Here is a 24,339-nt window from a genome sequence, read left to right on the forward strand (position 1 = left end):
AAAGCGTACTGGCATTAAGAAAGTTTGTAAATATGGGTACTTCTCATGCCGATGGTACTCAGGTTACTAGTAACGACCAGGTAGGATGCCGCCATTTTGCCTCGCTATTTTTGGGTGTAATAAAATACTATTTTACAAAACCGGTCTCTTTGTTAATATAATAATAACGTTGAATGAGTATAATTAGACCAGAGTATCCCCCACCAAACACGATGACTTTGCTGTCCTGGATAGGATGCTGGTACCACAGCTTTAGGTACGCTATGAACTGGGCAGTGTCCGCAAGGGCTTGTTGTGAACTCAGGAACCGCAGACTACTGGACGTAATATGAAGGACAACATATGAAAGTCGTTCTGAGGAAACCTGAAATAATAAGTTTTAAAAAGGCAAATAAAACTCCTCACTAAAACTTTTTTTTTAAGTTTTGTTCATTAATGGATAATGAGTAAGCGTTTGTAACGATTTACTGAATGATTTGGAAAATATGTTCAGAACCAAGAAACAGCCTATGTTCGCTAGTAAGCAGAAAAGACTACGAGGCGAATGGTACCTGCTTCCTGTAGTCGCAGATTCGATGCTCGGGTAAAACAACAATCTTTGAAGCGACTTTCTTTCGTGCATTTTTTATTATTTATCAATGTGTAAGTCCCTTTGTTATAAACCGTATGCACATTAAACCACGAAAAAAAGGAGGGTTGTTCGTTATGTTCGAAAACGGGAAAGGGATCGGTTATCAACAGCTGAAGAGACGTTTAGACCGGTTTAGGGCTTTACCACGTCTAATAACTGTTAATGCTCTTATTAGAAGTAACTCCCATCAACTCACTCAGTGGGGTGCTCTCTCCGAAGAACCTGTGTTCCAGCTGCACCATAAAAGGCCCGTGCTCTCGTGCGTACTCATACCAAGCGCCTGTCACGAGCCAGATCGTGTTGGCCGCCGAATGGCCTCCCATCATCAGGAAGACGGGACCGCCGGCCCGGAACGTGACGTTGTTCATGAAGTAACGCTGATAAAGTCATCATTTAAGTTAAATTATTAACTTGTTATAAGAAGACAAATTATAATTGTTACAATAATAATACAAATAATAATGATAATAATAATTATTATTATTATTAAAACAATATACCATTGTATTTGTACAATTTATGCCAATCTTTTTATATTACCTGTTTCCAATATTGGAAGTTGCTTCCATCAAAATGGTCCAGCGACTGAAATTCGTAAAACTGCTCAACTGGAAGTGGCAGTCCTGGAGGGGCGGGTATCGGTTCTACATCCCAACCACCGAAGCCGGGCTCAGAGACCACGAATCCTTGTGCACTAGCGAATAGAAGTAGTGCCACTGCAGCATATTCCGAATCACGTACAGTCATTGTAAACGCTTAGATCAGTTATTTAAATGAACATATAGTTTAAATGAAGGCAATGATAATTGTAAGTGTTTCGATACGTAATGTTATAGATCATGTCTCATATAGATATCTATTGGTAACATTTAAATGACCATGTAAGCTTCTTTGATAAGTCGCTACTGTATCAACACCTAGGTGTATCACCAATCCGACTTATATATAAATGAGTGCCTTTATGTGTTGTTTCAAAGGTGACTGGGGTGTGTGCGTGTGTATGTTTGTGAGGGGGTTGGGTGGGGTGGGGGGTATCAAGAAATTGCAGTATCGCAAATTGCGCGGAAAACGGCTACCAGGGCAAACGATTTTATGATGCAAATGACATTCAAACAGGTATTAACATTTATTTCTTCCAAAAATCTAATTTGACGAACGAAAGAGTAGACTTTCAAACGGTGTATCCGGCGTTTACCTCTTCTTCGGGAATTCAGATAACACCTGTACAAAATTTACTGATGCATACCTTTGTGTAACGGTAGAATCCACAAAAATGCGTTATTTTTCATGCAACAATCACAGTTTCTTCAAGCGATGGGAATCACAATAGCCAATACACGAAATTATTCTCGGTTTGAAAAATACGGTATTGTATTGGTTTTATATAGGTTATTTAGAAGAGAGATTATGGTAATGGTATAGCGCGAAAAATGCACGGGTTCTTTGTGTGGGATTTAGTGCCAAAACCCACGGGTTTCTAGTTATATGATTTGCAAATCTATTGAGTCGCCATTCGAGGTGTGTATTTGACAGGCACAAGGTATGGACCAGGAGAACGAAAGGGTGATACAACCGCCCACCCGCACTATATGAACATGTGTATGTTTAAATAATCAGTTACTTTAATTTTACGTTTGTAATGCTGCCATGATAAAGCTGATATTAAGATTACTTTCAGTTCGGTTTTTAGATTGGGTCTTAACACGAACCGATTCCTTTACCGCGAAAGCCAATTGGTGTATTTTCATTTAAGTATGAAGCAGCTAGGTTTTCTTGATTATTTTGATTCATGTTTTACTTCATTTTGTGTTTTGAATGTCATATTTTAGACTCTCACTTCCTGGAGATATTTCTTCGTGCATATTTATTGAAATTTTAGCATGTTTAAACGTACGTGTTATACTTTTTAGTTTTGTTATGAAATGAACGTTTAATGTTTAAAGTTATTCTTATTTTCTATATGTTAATACGATTACTATATCTTTACGTTTTTGTGTGACTGGTTAGATTTGTATGTCGGTTTAAAACAGCTGAAAAACTCGAAAACTTATGATTTATCTAAACTATGTTAAGTATTAGTTTATGGACGTTATGGATTGAATGTTTAGTTTGTTTCTTGTTGATGTCCGGGGTGCGTACGTGATGCTTTTGATGTTTGTTTGTTATGTTAATTTGCGCAATGAGATTGATCATGTGTTATTTACATGTTTTGCTAAAGAATACTTAATGTATCCAATATAGTAATGGCTGCTTATTTGTAGATTGGATATTTTGGGAGGTGATGAAGGCACCTTGATACCGGTCTTGAGCCTTAGGTCCTCATACGACCCCCCCCCTGCCATTAAAAGAACAAAAAAAGAGTAAAATGAGCAGTAGGGTTGCGTATCTCGCTTGCAGTTTTACCTGAATCGTTCATTACAACCGATTATTGTATGCGGTGTACGTGAAGTCAAGTACACTTCTCTTGGTTGGTGGTGGGGGATAAATCTTGCAAGTAATAGCAGTTTTTTAACAAAAATAATGTCTTACATTTGTAAATGTATATGAATTGCATCAACTTAACGTGTTTGATAGACGTTGGGGCCTCCTGTGTGCGCTTTGGGCATCGGCGGGGATCAGGTTATTCAAACCATAACTTTTGATTATAGCTTTACACTTACCGTCTGATGTGTATGAATAAATTTGCACTATTCACATGCCACACATGTACATGTTTTAGTATACATAACTGCATGTCCTCCATAATTTAAATACTATCGTTTCAGTTCTTTAGACATCTGAACAAGGATGTTTCACCGTTTACGGGCGTCTCGAGACTCATCAACTGAGCGGTGACATTGAGGTCGATCTTCGTTGCACATTGTCCTTTGTTGTTAATGGTATCAGAAAAGATAAAGTTACCTTAAAGCAATAGAATATTGTAAGATATAATAGTTGACTGAAACGGACATATATTTCTCTCTGCATTTTCAATGTGTCCAAAATTGAATAAGTCGATTACAATAGAAACTTTCGTAATATAAAACCAGTGTTAAAAATGTTATTTATTAAATAAACGATATGCTAAATTGAAGAGAGAAAGATTTAAGACCATGAGCACGGAAGTGGTTATGACCGTGAGTCATGGACTTAGTGAGTCTTTTTCATTTCAAATAATAGTTGGAAAATGTGTAAGTGCATGTGGTTAAAGATCAGATAAAATATGTAAGTGTACTCCCTTTAAACGCTTACCTGTTGGTGAGTTATGTCGATCGACTGTTGGTCCTGTTTTGTTGAATGTATTGGTAGTGTCGCTCCATCTTTAAAAGTTGAATGTACTTCCGGGGCTGCGGCTCGTACCATAGAAGTTTTCCTCGAAATCGCAAACGGAACTGTTACATGTACATGTAGCGGTAATAGTCTATGACAATGAACATGGAAGTGGTTATGACCGTTAGTCATGGACTTCATTTTATGAATAGTTGGCAAATTTAACAAGCAGTTCGCACCTCACCTGACATATGAGGATTCACTCAGGATAGTGACCACACAGTTGCAGTGTGTGTGGAAAAGGATTTACCAGGGGCTCGGACTTCACAAATCATTTGCGTATTCAAACAGGAGAGCGGCAACACCGGTGAAGTGTTTGTGAAAACGGATTTGTCATCAGTTCACACCTCACCCGGCATATGAAGATTCACACGGGTGAGTGGACACACAGTTAGAGCTTGCGTGGAAAGGACTTTCCTAAAGGCTCCTTCCTTACTCAGTATTTGAGGATTCACACCGGTTGCGGCTGTACCTGAGAAACTAGTGTAGAAAGGATTTGTTATATGTTTAATCCGATCTCAATTGGCATATGTGGATTTACAAGTGATAGCACCCTTACAATTGAAGTGGTTGTGGACTTTGTCACCAGATCGCAACTAAATTTGCACATTTCGTTTTATGCAGGGGAGCGGCTGAATATACAGCGTTTATATCAAACATACTAAGTGATCAATGTTCAATTATTTTTGAGATTAATATGTACCGAAAAGAATCGATTCCGGATGACAATGATTTAAACCGCTCTATTGGTGGTAAAGATTATGTATATAAATGGGACTATCGGAAAAAAAACTTGTTTTGAAAATAGCATATCATCAGTCCTTGTACGCAATCAGCTGGAACACATTTGTCGTTCTTTATCATGCGATGTAAATCCAGAGGACATAACCACATGTATTAGCGATTTAAAACTGTGTTTGAATAACGTTATGTCTCCCTTGTTTAAGCGAGATCTTAATATTGCCGAACCAAGTAAAACATCTGATAAAAAACATACATTTAATAAAAAATGGTTTAACAAAGAATGTTTTATAAAAAGGGATACGCTTTATTATATGCTAAATATTTACCGTGCAAATAAATCGGATACAAATAGAGTAAATATGGCAACAGCAAGAAGTCAATATAAAACATGTTTACGTAATTGTAGGTATGAATATGATAAAAATAAAACAACTGAATTAACAGATGCTCGCTACAAAAACGCGAAAGTGTATTGAAATATGTTGTAGGGCTGTGCCAATTTTAAACCATCGACAGTACGTTTGTCTGATTTTGAAATGTACTTTAAATCGGTTAATAACCCAGAAACACATTTCTTCACACCTTATGAAGATGTTCTGTTTTTTATTGAAAGATACAAGCGCGATGAGCTAACATGTATGTTTGATGAACTAAATGTTTGTATTACAACCGATGACATTTTAAAAGGCATTAATAATTTTAAAAACTAATAGATGTGGCGGGCCAGATGATTTCCTAAATGATTTTTCATTTATGGTTAAGTTGTGTTACTTCCTTTGTTAGAATCATTGTTTGATAAAAATTTTGAAATTGGATATTTTCCAACTGAATGGTCAGAAGGGTATGTAGTGCATCTACATAAAAAGGGAAATGTTAATGATGTTAACAATTATAGGGGCATAACACTAAGTGGCACTTTAGGTAAATTATTTCCACGAATTTTGAATTTACGCTTGTCAAATTGGTCCGAAAAATATAATGTGTACATTGAGGCACAATCAGGATTTAGGCCGACAATGAGCACAGTTGACAATATTTTTGTGTTACATGGTCTCATATCTCATATATTGAATTCAGGTAAACAACTATACTGTGCCTTTATAGATTTTTCGAAGGCATTTGACTATGTTACCAGAGATAAACTTTGGTTGAAGCTTATAAAATTAGGAATTTGATGTAGGATTTTAAATATCATACGCTCCATGTATGATTCAACCAAATCACGTGTTAAATATTGTAATATGTTGAGTGAAAGTTTTCCATGCATGCTCGGGGTACGACAGGGTGAATGTTTAAGCCCGTTTTTGTTTGCCATGTTTTTAAATTATATAGAAGACATCTACCTTCACAGTGGCTTACCGGGTATTGATGTAAACAGGTTCAACATGTTGCTAATTTTGTATGCTGATGATATTGTAATTTTTGCAAACAGCAGCCAAGAACAGCAACTAGTCTTAATTTACTTGAACAATACTGTAACCAATGAAAACTCACTGTTAACACGTTAAAACGAATGTAATGATTTTCCGTAAAGGTTGAAGAAACTTTCAAAACCTAGCATTTACATATAAACATAACGCTATAGAATTTGTTAACAAATTTACATATTTAGGCATAGTTTTTTTTACAGCCGGTGTCTCATTTAATGAAGCACAAAACACCATATCAGGGCAAGCACTTAAAGCTATATTTAAAATGAATAAATATTTATACAAATTTACAGATGTTACTGTCAAACACAGGTTAGACTTATTTGAAAAACTTATTGTTCCTATTTTAAATTATGGAAGCGAAGTCTGGGGATTTAACAAAGGCCAAACTATTGAACGTATACATTTACAATTTTGCAAAAATACTCTATGCGTTAAGAGAAGTACGCAGAATGATTTTGTATATGGTGAGCTGGGGAGGGTGCCCATGCAGAATATAAGACATTTTAACATAATCAAATACTGGATAAAACTATTGCAATGCAATGAAAAAAAAATTGCCAAAAAAAGTTTACAATGTGCCGAAAAACGACTTTGAGAATAACCAAAAAAAGGCAAATTGGTGCTCACAAGTTAAAGCTGTATTGTGTTCCCTGGGATTTCAGGATATCTGGATAATGCAGGGCGTCGGGAATGTAAAAACTTTTCTTGTCGGCAATCTATCAACGTCTTAAAAACACGTTTGTGCAAAACTGGTCAAGTCGATTAAGTGACTCCAGCAGGGCCCTATTTTACATGTATAATAACATTAAATCTTTTGAATTCCAATAATATCGTAACCTTGTTAACATTAAACAATTTCGCATTTGTATAACAAAATTACCTGTGTCATCACATAGATTACATATTGAATCAGACCGATGGAGTAAACCAGTAGTTACAACAATTGAAAATAGAACATGCTCCTTTTGTGGTAAACTTGAAGATGAATACCATTTTATTATGGAATACGATTTATATAATGATTTACGAGATACATATATACCAAATTTTTTTCGCACAAGATTAGGTATGCATAAGTTCAGACAATTACTTCAAACAAGAAACAGAAAAGTACTTAAAAACTTTGGCAGTTATATATTCTATTCTTTTGAGTTGATGAAACATTACTTATATCAATAACATGCTTAAACACATACTACGGGTACACTTATAACACATGCTTGTCTATTTAATAAGTTTGTTGTAAAATAGCAAAACTTTCACCTCTCCACCTGTATGTTTATTATCATATACTTTGTATGCGCTGTGTTGTTGTTGTTTTTTTTGCTTGTAAATATATTGGCCTAATGGGCTTTGTTGTAAAATATCTCCAAAATTGCAATAAAAATAAGACTATTTCCAAGCAATATATGTCCCCTAGCGGCTACACCATTGTCAGAATTTTTATTTTTTGTTGTCATTGCAAACATAACTTTTTTACGTAGGAACAACGTGCATTACATCCATATTGCCATCTATCCATGTTTCAAGTTTCATGAACAAATATAAAGAACTTTAAAAGTTTTCGCAGGATCCAGAAAAGTGTGACAGACTGACTGACTGGCGGCATCTCATCTAGGTCTGCGATGTTTGCTTAAAGGAATTTCTGTAAGAAATATTCAAAATATAGAAATAAATATACTAGACATTCCTTATTTTGGAACAAAAGATCCAATTTAAAAGGATGGGAGAGTCCACTAGGCATAAATGGGTTAAACTTGAAGGAACAAAAATTGAATGGGTTACCCGTTTGAATGCTGTAACACCTAATTGCACAGATATTTATTCGTTTAGAAAAGTCTTCATATTGAAATAAAACAATATTCACGTGTATTTTTCGCCGTTTTTCTAGCAGACTTTCCGACGAGTGTCTTCTTTCTATCTGTTCTGCTCTGTTGCTGACTGCAGAAAGTACAGAGCAAAAGATGGTTGGCACGGCGACTTGTTTCCATATTCTGCGAAATTGCGAATTGCATCCAATGTTCTCTAAAAATGCTAAACTATGCACGAACTGGTCTTCTTCAAAGTACAACGAACACACTCGGCTGTTTTTATTTGGTGAAAACAGTTTGTGTTTTGAAACATTGGCACGACTGATTTTAGTGCACCAAATCTTCTTCAGTTTTTTGTCACTCGGAAATCTGAACAAATTCACCTTTTCTTTTCCAGAACGTGATTTACAGCCAACGGCCGCACAGATGATCATTTTCCCTATCACTGTGCTTAACCAGTGAAAACAATTTCACGTAAATATAAATAAAAACCGAAAAAATATAACCCGAAATCTGCTGTCGTTTATCTTGTAAAATGGCGGACGCGAAAATGCATGTTCATCTGTGACGTCAGGGGAGATAAGCAAAGCGACGTATTGCGAGTTACGATCATAAAAAGTAAACAATATCATCTTTTTAGGTTTAACTCAACACTTAAACGTTATTTATCCGATAATTTAATCATATTTCAATGTAAATAGCGTAAAAAATAGTAACTTTGGATTGTCTTTAAAATTGACCTTTAACTTATAAGTTTATATCTACCCTCTGTCATTCTGTTATCATGTATTGAAACGCTTTTGTTTTCTCTTTTTGCACTATTTCCAACCAACATGTATATGTTTATAATCATATACATTGTTATCGCTGTCTTGCCATTTATTGCTTTATAATATACTAAAACTAAAAAATAAACTATCAAAACCTCGTTCAACCATATCCTTCCTGAATGAGCACAAAAGATCAGAGGAGGTAATCACGTGACAAACAAGATGGCGACGTTCATGCCGAGGCAGGTATTTGTCGTCGTTTTATACCTTGTATTACTTGTAATTTTTTTTCATTCCGCTCACTTTCCAGCCATATTAGGACGAAAGTTACTGGCTTTTATTTCATAGTAATATTCGCTCTATATCTCGACTTTACTCGGTGCGAAATTTCTTAGCGGGATGACCTAATTAGGGCTAAGAAAATTTGCGGGGAGTAAAGTCGAGATATAAAGCGAATTTAAATACGAAATAAACGCGAATCACCTTTTTACTGGTATGGCTTGAAACTGAGCGTCATTGAAAAAATAAACAGAAAGAATAAAGGGTATAAAACCGTGAAAAATAACCGCCTATCATATTTTTTGCGGGGTGAAGTTCCGACAAAAAAAGTAATCTTGAAAGACAAATACGGAGCTTTTCTTGTATTTTTGATAAACTTGCTTTGACTTGAATTTCCATTTATAAACATAAACTTGAGCTGTTATGCTTGTCACTGTTTCATTATGTGTGGATGTCGTTTTAAATTTCCATTTATAAACATAAACTTGAGCTGTTATGCTTGTCACTGTTTCATTATGTGTGGATGTCGTTTTACATTTATTCAGTTAACATTTGCATCCCCTGACTGATGTGTCATTGTCTGTCGTTGTAATCTTTTTTTTTGACTATCTTTCTAGATCAAAGGCTAAGGTCACACGACCTGATCGATGTGTGTTAGGACAGTTGTCATTTAGCAATGTACTTTTTGTTTCTTATGTTAATATCAATATTGCTATCAATTTTACAGCAATACTCTATGAGTACATAATAAGTAAACAGAAGTTATTCTAGATTTTCGTTTTCATACCTATAATGCCAGATTGTTTTCGTGTATGTTTTGATAAGCATTGGTTTGAGAATACATGTGTATGTGCGTTAGAAGTATTCAATCATTCTCGTATATTTTTGTGCAATATGATATTTTATATTTATTTTATACAACATGCGAACTGTTATTGTCTGTGTTTCATTGACCTCTAGAAGAGTTATTTTCATTATCGATATCAATTTAATTCCATGCCAATAAATGCTAGTTCAATTATATGTGTATATAAGTTCACTCTGTTTATCACGTCAATGGTTACTGTGCTTATCCCATAAGAAGTGTAAAATATTTTACTATGTATACATTACCCTTATGCTTTTTGTTAATAATTGTAAACGTGTGTCTTAATTTTGTTCAGCTCTTCATGTACTTGGAGGAAATAAAGTTATATATGTATCTACACAAAGGTACATCAATTCGTCAGGAAATCTCTTTAAATCAAATAACAGCCTTCAGGCTTTTGTTTGTAATTCATAATGCATTTTAAATTATCTTTCCTTAAATAACAGACTTGAGAGGTGGTTTCAAGTATACATTTAGCCAACAGAGCTCACCTTGTTTTATCATCATGCTTAGGTGGAATACAATCCTATTGTAATGCTTATGTCGTAAAGCATAATGTCGCTGGTAAAATACTTCTGGCCACGCAGACGATCATAGAGAAAGATAAGCAATATGAATATATGAACATACACAACAACCGCAATGCGCACTTCTGGGCATCTTAACTGAAACCACACAAATTAAATGACTTACCTAGACCGCGCGTTTGTAATATGAAGACCCCACACTGATCCGACATTTTTCTCACCATTTAAACGCGCGGTTGCACTTTAATGAAAAAATACTTATTTGTTTAAAAAGATCATGATACCTATAGACATATAGAACTCTCACGAATGAGCGGACTCTCCACTTTATCCCATTAAAAATGGTAAAATATTAAAAAATACAAAATTAAAAATGTTAACTGGGACGCATATTATTCTCCCACCACAGATCATAAAAAGTCACGTGGTATAGGCACCGTGTTTTCGTAAGGGCATAGGTTGCCAACTATGCGATTGCGCCGCCCACTGAGTATCCCGTTACAATAACGTCATAAGTACAATACTTGTTCGCAAACATTTTCACACCTTCAAATTATAATTGTTCAAGTTGAGTATATACATGTCTAAAAAACCTTTGAATCTTCATATGGCGTTTTAAAGGGGCCGTCCAACAGATAAAGCGTCGTATTTTTTGATATTTTGGGAATCTACGAGGATTGCTTATATAGCCAAAAAATATATCCGCTCTAAACATGAGCGTGGATGGTCGAGTGGTCTGGTTGGGAGGCTTTTTACTCCAAGACTCCAGGAATCCAGAGGTCAGTGATTCGAGCCCTGTTGAGGGTTACTTTTTTTACTTTTTTTTAAATTGTATTCTTGTTTTGTTTTACTGCAGATTTTTAGATCAAATGTTTAAATTTATCAATATAGGGCATTTAACACATTTAATGACAAGCTTCAATACATGCCAAAATCTGTTGCACGGCCCCATTAAAGGTGTACACATCAATTTAGTGCATCTAGTTTTCAGGAGCTCATCTATTAGCTGAGCTCTAGCGGCTGTTACAAAAAGACGTCGGTTACAGTTTCGATTTTCAGAAGTGCAATAACGTCTTCTAGGTTTGCGTTGCGTATTCTTATCACGATGAACATGTGTACTTCATCAAATGTGCTGAAATGAAATAATATGTTATACAAACTTTGAACCGTCTGTCATCTGTACATTCTAATAATAATTAACTAGATACAAAACCTTGCTTAAAAAACGAAGTAAAGGCCAACGCATCGACAGTTTTTTTCTGAGTGAACGAATGTGAAACTTTTATATGTATGTTAAACCACAACAAATTGAAGATTTGTTCTATAGATGTTAGCCTCCAAAAAATGAAGCGAGCGAGCGTAATAAAAATAAATTGATTGTTATTCTATTTTTTTTAAATCACGGGGGAAAAATACATATATTGTCGATGTAAATTGATATATTTTGCAAATTAAGTGCACGATATCTGCAAAATATCAATGCAAGATAATTTAGTAGTAAAAACTGAGTTTAAGCGTTTATCCAATGTTTATAATAATTCATAAAAAGTCTCCAATAGCTGTTCTACTTATTCACACCAGATAGTGACTACTTAAATTTAACATGGTACACTATGGCACACTGTAGGTTTCATTATAAAAGTTATATAAGAAGCTCAACGTTCTGTCAATGATGGTTAAATAGCATGTAACAATACATTATACAATAAACATCAAGCATCAGCAGTGATTTTTCTTAGTTTATGATTGAGGGAAAAGTGCGATAAACAATGACATTGGGAAAATTTAAACACTATTATTATGATTATAAATAACAGTTATCAGTATACCAATTGTTGAAAAGTGTTTATTTAAATGCTATCTAAAATTTATATTATGAAGAGCTGGGGAATGAAACTGATGTATGACCAATTGAATTTATTTGAAATGTTTGGCTTATTAAGTTGGAAATTTTGGTCATATTTTTTTTATATACTTTTTGCTAATGGGAAACAGCCTTTTTCACTTTTTGCAATTTGGAGACAACCTGCAAGAGGCTATAATTTTGGGAGAAAAAAAATCACTGATGCCTTGAATTTGTATTATGCTAAACATCGTAGGCTATGGTAGTATACAATACTCGATTAATTACTTTTGCTAGTTTAGCACTGTTAAAACTAGTAATGAGAAGTTTAAGTTTTGTAAAGTAAAAAAAAACATAGCTCCCTTATGAAAGAAAAATAAGAAATGAGAAGTAAACTTTTTGTATTTTAATATAAAAAAGCCAATCAAATCCAAGAAAAGTTGTTGAGGTCCAGACAGTTTCTTCTCTTTCGTACTTATGTTTACTTAATGTTTTGGGGGCATTATGTACACCTTGAACTTAGCCATCAACCGTTTGAACTAGTAGATTTGAGGCAAGTACAATTTATATAATACTCGAATTGTTTTGTCCAGTTCAACGGCGACACTCAGTTGCATGTTAATGTTTGCTATTGTAACTTAATCAATACCAACAACTTTATTGCAGTTTTTTACCAAACGTACGCATACCGGCGACATTTCACACCCTGATGTGGATGCGGTTGAGATAAATAAATTACTAAAATCACCTGCGATGCAATGACTCATTGCCACGGGGGAAAATAACATTTCCATTTGTGTCTTTGGCCAACACGACAAGACAGACCAACGCCGCCATTTTATTAACCATAAACCAATCTAATAACGCAAAACGTTATAACAGTCTCTGTCGTAAAATATGTAGGTAAATTAAACTGTATCATGAAACGAACATTTAATGGATTTGTTGTGGCCTTAGCAATATTTTCCCTTTTGTTTTCCCACAAAGAGCTAGTGAGAGATCTTTGGCATGCCAGCAAGTATACATGCTTGACATAACAAAACCGGAAGTAAACAGCTACATCACTAAGGATAACACGAGTTAATGTACCGAGTTCAGGGAATGATACCTATAAGGTACTGGTAATTTTGTCAATTTTATTTCTTTATCACTTGCGTACGTTGCAAAAATAAAACTGAAAAACAATGTAAATGGTCAATTAATACACAATTACTTGTTCTTACTTTTACTATGTATTCTTTAACATGAACGTGTGCTAAAAGCGTTATTTAGCATCACATCATTATTAATACGCAATACCGCATAGACCTACTTAATTCGTAGACGTTTACCATGTAACATAGTTCGTGGAGAACACAATAACATAAACGTCATTTTCAATTTTCTATGCGTTTTATTTTTGCTTTTTAGTTTTATTAGAACGTTAAATACTCTGAACAACATTCATCCGGCGGCCATAACTGCCGAGGGCCACCCCGGTACAAAACAACAACTTGTATGCTTGCTATCCGGCTGTTTGCGTAAGACTGAGTAGTTGCTAAAGTCAAAATACAGATATAAACAATTAAACCGCTGATTGTAATGTGTGCACATTCTGACGAGCCGTGTGCAAAGTCACGTGTCTAACAACTGCAACGTAAATATGACGTATGCAACGGACACATAACGAACAAATACGGCATTGGCAAATGTTTCGACAAACAAGGTGAACAATGACTCGTGTCTGGTACTTATATACGGCGGATACCCGAGTCAATGAAATGTTGATATAGGCTTGACTGTCTTTTGAAGATTGTATGATATGAAATATGATTTATGGTACAAATTTCGATTATTACATTAATTCAGTAATGCCCGAAATAATTGTTACGTTGCAATCCAAAACACCCGAACTACAGAAACATTGAGTTTTAGAGTGATTTTAAGTAAAACAAAAACAACGTACATGTATACTGCTATCATGACAATCTTACCAATAAATACACGAATTGGGAACGTATGATAAACGGAACAACGTTGTATGCTCTTAAATACCACATTAGTAAAAATATCTGTCGCCGAGTGTATTGGTGCAAGAAAGCCCACGTACAATATACTTAATACGAGAGATACGTGTGTTCATTTATTAGTAACTGGTACATGATATATAGTAAGCTAAATTTGCTGATTACACATGATAATGTTCAGGCAGATTTTAATAGTGACCTTTACACAATACATTGCTTTTCAACTCTATTACATCCGGTTTAATTTTCCACTAGGATTGGCAAAGTCCCTTTCTTATGCTGATGTCGTCAAGTGCTATGTTGCTGCTACCAATCTGTGCCTCAAATTCGAACTGAAAAAAGCAAAAATAAATTTTGAAGGGGAGATTATTTGGTGAAATCATTATAGAAAACGTGAATGAATTAAAAACAAGCACTGTCGCTGTTTATTCAAACTTATACGATACTCACGTAGAATTCTCCCTTCTCCAACGCGTCTGCTCTGACATTGGCATGGAAATGCCTCCAATCCCTTCCGCGGGAAACAAATTTGCTTACAATCGTCTTGCTTTTGGTTTCCGTTGTATACATTTTCAATTTAAAAATCCCACTATCATCATCTACGTAATAGTAGAACTCAAAACAATAACTTCCCGATAGAAAGTTTGGGGAACGAAGTTTGGTAATTTGTCCTTCATTGTAGCTGGCATCCGCGAGTATATAATAACCTATAATAATCAAAACAAATGTCGACGTAAGAATGACAAAACAATTTACTGAGCTATATTTGTAGTGCCATGTTGGTTTGAGATTTGTTACATGCATTTATATTTGAAAACCACTTTTTCCAATTAATTCAATATTCATTAAACATTCAATTGTAAATATAACCCGTTCATATGGTTTCAGACGCATTTACCTAATACAGATTTGTTTCTATCGTATGCTGGCCCTATTACCCCCGATCTATCGACCGGTCCTTTCATCCGTTTGAAGTTAAGCGTACTGCCGTTGGCACGGGTCCAGCCACAGAAGTTTCTCTCAAAGTCGCAAACAGAGCTTCCGACTGTTATTATTTCTGTAATTTAAACCATAATTAAAACAATATAAAAATGTGAATATTATTGCAAATTTGAAATAACATACTTATATACATAGTCAGGGGCTTCTTTTTGTTGTTCAATATGGGTGTTGATTATTTATATATATGTTATTCATTCGGTATCGTCGTAGTAAGAGTAGTATTAGTAGCAATAGAAGAAGCCGCAGATACAGTAAAAGTATAAGTATATAACTTGTGTATGTTTGTATGCAATTGAATAAGATATCATTCCAGGTGTCTGGATATCTGTACTCACCTATATTACCAGCGTCTTTCAGTGAAATGACCTCACAGTAGTCCTCGGGGAATTTGGGTTCATTAGTTTCCCGTTTGTATTTTAAATTAGTTTGACAGTAACCCCCAACATCTATTCCAAAATATGACAAATGTTGCGAAATCGACCACCCTTTCAGTTCATTGCATGTCAAGTCTTCATTGTCTGAGCAAATGGTATAACCAGAACCGACTGGTGTCATGTTCTCTGGGTATAAAACGGCTGTTTTATGATGATAATAACCACAGCTTTTTTGTGGCATACTTGGAACTATGTCATGCCAATGGATGATTCGCCAACTATTTGGAACGGCTTTGTCATGATCAAACGCGTACCTTTTGTCCCCAACACGTGGCATTCCAAACGTGTACAATAGCATTCGATCCTTTGCAACAACGCCCTCTGTCACTAGTTTGTAAGCAGTCAAAGATGCCAGCGCGCCACCTAAAGAATGCCCTGTAATTACTACGTCATAATCATGATATTTGTCGGCGAGTTTCTTTACGCTTTCTCGAATACATGGATCATAGAGTCTTTCAAACGCAAAACTGAAATATGTGTTGACCTGCCCACGATATTGTCTATATGCCGAAGCTGTTCCTGTGCTTAGATGACACATAATCTGCTCTACCAATCCTTCATCTGCAAGTTGTATGAAATCTGCCGTTCCTCGATAGCCAACGAGAATAGTTTTTTTCCCATGCGATATTGCTGTATATGCGAAGCATTCCTTATAGTCAAACCATCTCTCGCACTTCCTTCCAATGGCTTCAACTATCTCGAAGTCACCGTTTGGGAGAATGTGTTTGATACATTTTTTTAAATACTCTGGTTCGGCGTATGCAACAGCGGACAGTTTGATAAACATCAGGGCCTTGCTTTCATCGAAGTCTGGACTGTTGTTGCTGCTGTTCTCGCATAAAGAAGATTCCTTGATGTCCATGTCAGCAAGGCAAGGGTTTCCATCGTAGCCGAACGTGTGACACTTTCGATCCAGGGGACACCATTGACACGCGACGTCTTGGAATGGTATAAATGTGTTCTTGCTTGTACAAGACAAACATGAACGCTGGGAGGCACATATTTCAATTGCACAAACTTGCACAGTCATACTTACAGCTACCACCCACTGCAACAAATTTGTTAACATAATCATAGTTCAGATATTCTAATAACTTAAAATACTTAGATCACAGCCACGTTAACGAAATAATACATGTGCGCATGACTTTTCAAAGCAAAATGTCAGTATCAATAATATGTTACTTTAAATGCACAGCTCTTTTATCTAAAGCTCCTTTCAATATTTTTTTAATCGTATTATCGCAAGTTCAAGAGATAATACTATGTTGAACGACTGCTGCATTTATCTCACTGCGTCTCGAGTATATTCGTTTAATCCACAAGGGCTCTTATATATTTTATTATTGATCAATTTGTATTTTTTATCGGCTGATATGCGTACTTTTCAATAGACGAGCATTTATTGCATTTTTTTAAATGGTATGTTGAATTCATCATGCCATAAAATTCCGTACATTTGCATTAAAACTATGTTGCTGCGTTGATCAATAGAATTTAGTAAGGATTTATTAGTAAAAACAGACAAAACACGTCAGTAAAAAAAATAATATTTGGGTCTTCCAAGCTTTTTATAAAGATTGCGAATTATAATTTTGTAATAAGAAATACGAACACCCATGGCTTTGCAAAAGAAAACCATTCATGGAAAATCTTTAAAGAAAGCAACGTATATGAACGCGATTTATCTCCATATGATTTAAGTTATAATTACAACGATAAAGATTGTAGTGACTTCCAGAAATGCTGTTTGTTTAAAGCAGACTAATTGGCTAAAAAGCTGTATTTAATGTTAAAATAAGATTCATGCCTTTCTAAAGTAATTTAAGCATATAAACATACAAATAAATTATACAGTTTGGAATGTTATTTCCAAGGTTATTGAGCTGTCCCTTTGTATCAAGTCAAGACTACAACACATTAATTCTTTATTGCATAACATTATTGATATTGCTAATCTTATTGTGACCGATGTGTTTCAAATATATATGTATATTCGTGTTACAAGTGAAGAGTGTAGTTGCAATACTTCAACTCTCAGTTTTATAGTTAAAGGATTGCAATGCGCCTTATATTGTCCTAAGTTGCAAACTTTGATCACCAATGCAAGGACAAACAAACACTGATACTGCTAAAACGTTTCAACGTGTACCTGTCTTTAGAACAAATTCACGCAAATGGTACCATTAAAGCAAGAAATAATTGTTTTCATTAACTTTGTTATTCTTTCGTATCACCATATTAAACAACTGGCTCAACGTTCCGACTCGACGTCTCGCAATCGGCTAAGTGGCGAAGTACACCAATATTTTGCACATCGTGGTTCTTGATGTAACCTAGGTCGATAACGATGTCGAACAGATGTCGAATATTTACACTGTTCCAAATTCCATCATAAAAATGTCAACAAGAATAGTTTGTTGAAATATCGTCTTGTTTTTAGGATGCATGCGAAAATAACTTCCGTAGGTCGCCACTCGGCTAAATGTAATGTGTTTTTTAAGTTTATTCATCACTGTCTTTAATCGGTAACTAACGACGTCTGTTTGGTGATGCGCACTGATCCGCTGCGGAGAACTGCGGTTGTGTTTATGACTCCCACAGCCGTCAAAGCAAAAAAAGGCTCTGGAGTCCGTTTATATTGACTATTTAAGGGTGATGCTTATTACAGATGCGAAAATAGGTATAATCCAACCGCATGAATTCTTTCCCAGCAAACGTTTAAGTTGAAGGTAATTTTTATTATTATAAAATTTTCCAAGTTTAGTCCTAGACTGAACTGAGAATTTTTATTCAAAAGGACAGACTGATTGCGAGAGTTTTATAAATACAGATATAAATATATAAATATATAAATTTATAAATCTATAAATACAGATCCCGATGAATGCACTCGTTTGTGCTACGCTGTTTACGACATATAATTAATAAAGAATACATATAGGATCTTGCATGAGTGGTCGTTTTGTATTGAATTTATTAAACGAGTCATCTGAATAAATATAACAACGAGGCTTGTCGAGTTTTCATCTTAATTTAGACGACGAGTTTAATAAATTCAATACAAAATGACAACGAATCTAATTTGTAACATGACCAACAAATTTTCTCTTTATTGTATGCTCTTTTCTCCTTTTAATTCACATTGAAAAAGAGTTTAACTGAAGAAATTCGCTGGAATAATAACGTCATTTCGTCACAAAAATGGCGTCATTTCACAGTTATATAACTAGTGTAATAACACCCGTGTAATAAACAAAATTGAGCATTACGTTATTTCACTCCAAGAGCGTAGGTCATGTTATTATTAGTTATTAAAGGAAAGCAACTGAGCATGCACATTGCATCACTGTGTAAAACAAACAACGCCCTTTGAAAAAAAATAAAATAAATACATGCAACCGCTTTCAAGAAACAGAAGACACAACTAATAAAATCGCTTTAGTTTTATGACAAAATGGTTGTAAGGGGCTTTGTTTTTCGATTCCCACACTTCGGCGTTATCAAAACGCTACCAAACGTCTTACGCCACATACTTACAGATAATGAACATTTTCTACACAGTTGAACAAGTTGATTTTATCAAATTTATCGATTGTCTTGGGTCATAACAGCTTTCGAGATTGACCCTTTTAACATTAGATGACTAAATTTTTCGTTCAATATTGGCGAATGTATGATCAGATAACCTCCCTTGACCTTAGCATGGTCATTTAAGATACTGCATGCTGGATAGGCATATACACATCACTTTTATAGGCGTAGCTGTATACATTCATATGTTTCCGATAATTATTGATATAATTATGCAATACACAATGTTTTGCAAATATAAATGCGCATATTAAAGTAATGAAAACTAACAATGTGTGAAAATATCTTCTCCATGCTTTTAAATGTATGGAAGTGTTTAGCAGCCAGTACATCCATGCTTCTTAAGGACATTATTTTATTATTAACCTGGATACGAATTCTGCTACATTAAAACTATTGCACTTGATGTACACAAATTCGTCGTTCATGATTCTTAATTCGAATTATTTCTTTTATTTGTTAGGCCCTCTATAAACACCATTTATGTTTGCGTGTATTTGCGTGTATTGACAAGTGATTTCAACCTTTGCAAAAGTCAATTAATAATAGTCTTTAGTCATACCACTTCTGTTAACATTCTGTCCATTTGACTTTGTTGCTACTAAATGTAGGAGGGCGATTTACTGCGTCATTTATTTGTTTCGTACATTTAATGCATTATTATATCTTAGGGCACAAAAATGAAATATGATGTTAATTTGCAAAGTGTTTTAAATGGAGACAACTATGGTATTTACAGATTTGCAATTTATCTGATAGTCATACACGATAAAGCGTCAGTCTGTATGTTAATCAATGTGCGCTGCTTATTATTGTTTCACACATGCGACAGACACAGGCATGTAATAAATGGGAATTTAGGTTATTCCGTGTTTTTTTCAATGTTGATCAAATCTGGCAGACCACGCCTTTTACAAGCACATCGAAGCACACCTGCCAGCTTATAACGGCCTGATTTTTCATCCAACTGATTACGCACTTTGTGAGGTATCTCGAGTGACGTTATTTATGTGACGACAAAAACTAATTTTGGCTGGATTCTTGATTCCTATAAACAGGTATGGGACAAAATATGCTTGCTGAAAAAAATATATCCTTACATACCTGAAGCCTCTTCGATAATTACTACCTACTCGTTTCTCACCATATTCGCTTATCAACTAGGAAGCGAATCCGAGGCCTGGGCCAGCATCCCATGTAGTTGGACCTGAACGACTTATGCATCATGGAGGTGAAAGATAAGACATGTTCTCTTTGTTTTGCGATAAGAAGGCACGTCACCGTAGCTTGACTCGAAACTTCGGGCGCTGGACACGTATCTCACGGAAACGGACCTGAACGACCTCATAGACACCATGTAACTTAGTAATTTGAATGTGAGAGACCTTCTCTCTGTTTATCAAGGAGTGAGACGGTGTAAACTCTCACCGTGAGAATGGCACGATTACTTCGACTGTGTAGCAGCATCACAGATGCGGCCATGTCAATCGAAGAAGCAGAGGGAATAAACGTTCTCCCATCGCGCGCTGGGCACTTTGACACAGGGCATTGGGCAGCGTCCCTAGGGGAATGTCCTGAATGGCCTCATATGCAACATGGGGGTGGACGGTAGGATACGAACTCTTTGTTGACAAAACGATGGGAAGTACCATCCCTCACCGTTAGGTGGACACGGGCCATATGGTAGCATCCCACTGAGGCGGATTCAACGACCGAACAGGTACCAAGGAGTTATTGTAACTCATAAATATCAGTACGCCCAAAGTTTACCTATATCCGTTAAGTATGCAAACAGTAAACTAGCATGACTTGCTGTAATTGTAAACGCACAATGCAGCAACAACGTCCCAGTGTTTAAGATATTTGAAAATGAGAACACGGGGAGCATTGCGTGCTCGGACCTCCGGCTGATCATGACGACGTACGGAGAGACGCTCACCGACGAGGAGGTTGAGGATATGATTAAAACACCGACGGCATCGTAAACCACGCCAGTATGGATGGACGAATTTCATTGGAGTAAACATAAATTTAAGCATCATCACTAAAAATGCAGCAGCATCGAAATCGTCTTATCTTTACAATCATTATTATGCTAAAGCTTATAATAATCATCATCACCCCGTCTTCGTCGACGTTGTCAAAATGATCAAAAGTATATACATTTTAACGGCTATCATTATTATAAGCATCACAATTGAATCCATCACCAGAATCATGAGTGTCCTGATCCTCCCCATAATCATTAAAGGGGCCTTTTCACGTTTTTGTAAATTGAAATAATTAAACAAAAATGTTTCAGATTCGCAACTTTACGTTGTCATCATGATATCTGTGAGGAAACATTAATACTGAACATTTACCATGCTCTGAAATATCCATTTTATGCATGTTTGACGATTTAAAATTTTGAAAATTATAAAACGTTGCATCGAGAAACGATTGAATAATTTGGAGAGTTCTGTTGTGGTGGTCGTTGTATTTTGTGATATTACGAAGATTGCTGATATAAAGTATAAAATACACTACCGATTGTATGAGCACGGATGGCCGAGTGATCTAAGCGATCGTCTTTTACTCCAGGGTTCAGTGGCTCGAGCCCAGTTTAGGGTTACTTGTTTCCCTATTTTTAATTGTATTCTTTTTTTACTGGAGCTTTATAGATCCAATTTTAAATTAATCAATATATAGGATTTAATGACACACTTCAATACATGCAAATATCTGTGAAAAGGCCCCTTTAACATCATGATCATTACTTTTTTAGTTTCAAACCTATTTCTTTTAGCTCGATTGCATAGAAAGCCTAAGGCTTGTTTGAAACGCTCTCGAGTCTGTTTCCTGCGACTATAATTTGGTGTCTATGGGGGAAATCTAAAGAACGCTCCCACAGTGGGGATCGAACCCGTGACCTCCCGATTGCTAGGCGGACACCATATCCACTACACCACTGCGACCTTACATTTTCCATAATTATCATTGACGTTTTCTGTATAATTATCATTTTTATCATCAGTTGTATCAACGTGATTACAGATCTAGTATAAAATATTCGTATTCTTCTTCCTTTTCTGTTTTCAAGCATAACCCAATATACATATGATTCTGTCTAATTTTTATTCAGAAATACAATTGTAAATACTTAATCAAAAACAATTACTACTTTTACGACGAGATGTTACAATAATGATGATACACTGATGAACTTGCAGTTATAATTATGTCAACCTAATTATTTGTCTCATTTATAGATTTTTGTAACATGTTATTGATTAAACTATATTGTGTTATTTCAGTCAGTTAATTGCCATGATTATACAGCAAAAGTAAACGCAGAAGATGCTGACGTGTTATAAATGACTTGTATAATAACTTCTCTCGATATATCATGTGCTTAATGCCGCCTTAAAGGATGTTATTATAAATGACCTGGGCTACCAACGAACGTTTTCCCACCAAATGATTGTTGTTTTTTTAAATTAAAATTTGAATGAAGCATTCATCTAATTACGAAATTTTCAGTTTCGGTTTCTCTAATATCAATCAATGCTTTCAATGGGTTTTAGTGGGGTTTGATGCGCTATAATTAAATTTCCATGTGATCAGTTTCAATAATAAATTTAGAAATAATTCGATATTTTGGGGATCGATATGACATGATCTTTATTTCAAATGAATGTGTTGTTTATTGACTTCAATTCTTAAATAACAAATGATTTTGTACCATTGATCCGCCTTTTGATGATCCTCCAACCTTCCGTTCTTCTGTCGTAACTCTACCCCTTTTTGTGGCAAACATTGCCCCGTATATATTAGAAGGGGGTTAAATTAAACTTCCTTTAGTGATTGAGGTTTTCACAGATATGGGCACTATAACTAAGTACAAGAACCATACCTTTCTTACATTTTTACATTTGTATGAATTGCGCTTTTGACAAGTATCTTGTGCGGACCATAACTTCCTTAGCGTTACATTTTTGTAGCAGCTAAACAGTAGGTCAACACATCGAAAAACAGGTTTGAATAAAACAGTAAAAATTAGGTTCATGACATTGTGAAACTATCACGTGCTTTGGTCATATGTTGTGCATTACCCGATGAATAATTAAAATAGCATTCATATTCACGTGCTGTTTCTTAATGTATGAGTATATCAACGTAACCAGTATAGATGAAACCACCAATTTTTCATCGATATACATTGCATTCAAGCGATAAAAGATAGTCAAGCTTCATGCCAATAATAGATAAATAGCCAGTATTCCTCACAAACTCACACTTTTCGAACATACAAGATAACATCTGATATACCAAAAATTTATAAAAATCGATCTGCAATAAATGTCTTGAAAGACTTTTGAAAACATCAATAAAACGTTCCTCTATTGATTACAGCGTATGAAGACTGAAATTTTGACTACTGCATCCGCAAATCACAAATTCAAGAGCTGTTTTATTTCTATCATCACAGTAAATACAATAAAATCACTCACCATTCTTGATACACAAATTTATATACAAAGTCGGATGACGATTGCAAGGACGGTAATAGTAAGATTATATAAAGGAAATTGTATAATTGTACAATTGATCATTTCTCTCTGTGAAATAATACTTGCATCTTACTTATCGAAATAAATATTTACACATTTTAAAGAAACCACAGGGAGATATTAAGAAATGTACATACTAATTTATAGTGGTTGTTCATAGAGGATACAGATGGATCTTGTAAGATCAGACATACGAATCTTGCTTTATTTAATGAAAATGAGTTAATGAGTCTGTTTTAAGCCGACTGAGAAATTACTTTACGAATTTTAGCGAGGACTTCAGTATAATAATATATACAATGCAATTTCACTTAAATAATGTTGCGCAGTCAGTCAGTCAACGAATATAAACATAGCAGTAAAGTTATTTTAAAGTTTTTATGCCCCGGATCGAATTATCGGGGTATATTGTTTTTGGCCTGTCTGTCTGTCTTTCTGTCTATCTGTCATTGCGTGTGTCTGTCTGTCCCAAAACTTTAATCTTAGCCATAACTTTTGCAATATTGATGATAGCAACTTGATATTTGGCAAGCAT

At 35.1% G+C, this 24,339-nt stretch overlaps 2 protein-coding genes across 2 annotated transcripts in view; both read right to left on the bottom strand.

Annotated features, from left to right (window-relative positions):
• Positions 1-24,339, bottom strand: part of LOC127837362 (putative serine protease F56F10.1) — a 197,735-nt gene that overhangs the window by 65,071 nt on the left and 108,325 nt on the right. The window lies entirely within an intron of this gene.
• Positions 14,325-16,850, bottom strand: LOC127837361 (uncharacterized). The gene is made up of 4 exons (XM_052364326.1): positions 15,559-16,850; positions 15,120-15,278; positions 14,672-14,928; positions 14,325-14,553 (listed from the first exon to the last, which is right to left on the bottom strand). Exons 1-4 carry the CDS (start codon positions 16,730-16,732, stop codon positions 14,473-14,475), a joined length of 1,671 nt encoding a protein of 556 aa, XP_052220286.1. The 5' UTR covers positions 16,733-16,850; the 3' UTR covers positions 14,325-14,472.

The sequence above is a fragment of the Dreissena polymorpha genome, chromosome 7 (assembly GCF_020536995.1).
Source record: "Dreissena polymorpha isolate Duluth1 chromosome 7, UMN_Dpol_1.0, whole genome shotgun sequence".
Lineage (NCBI taxonomy): Eukaryota > Metazoa > Mollusca > Bivalvia > Myida > Dreissenidae > Dreissena > Dreissena polymorpha.

What these genes read in the sequence shown, in the direction of transcription:
- LOC127837361 (XM_052364326.1), bottom strand. Translation starts at nt 16,732, where the DNA reads ATGATTATGTTAACAAATTTGTTGCAGTGGGTGGTAGCTGTAAGTATG. An exon ending in GAAAGACGCTGGTAATATAG is followed by an intron (nt 15,279 to 15,558) that starts GTGAGTACAGAT and finishes TTTAAATTACAG; the next exon opens with AAATAATAACAGTCGGAAGC. An exon ending in TAGAAACAAATCTGTATTAG is followed by an intron (nt 14,929 to 15,119) that starts GTAAATGCGTCT and finishes TGATTATTATAG; the next exon opens with GTTATTATATACTCGCGGAT.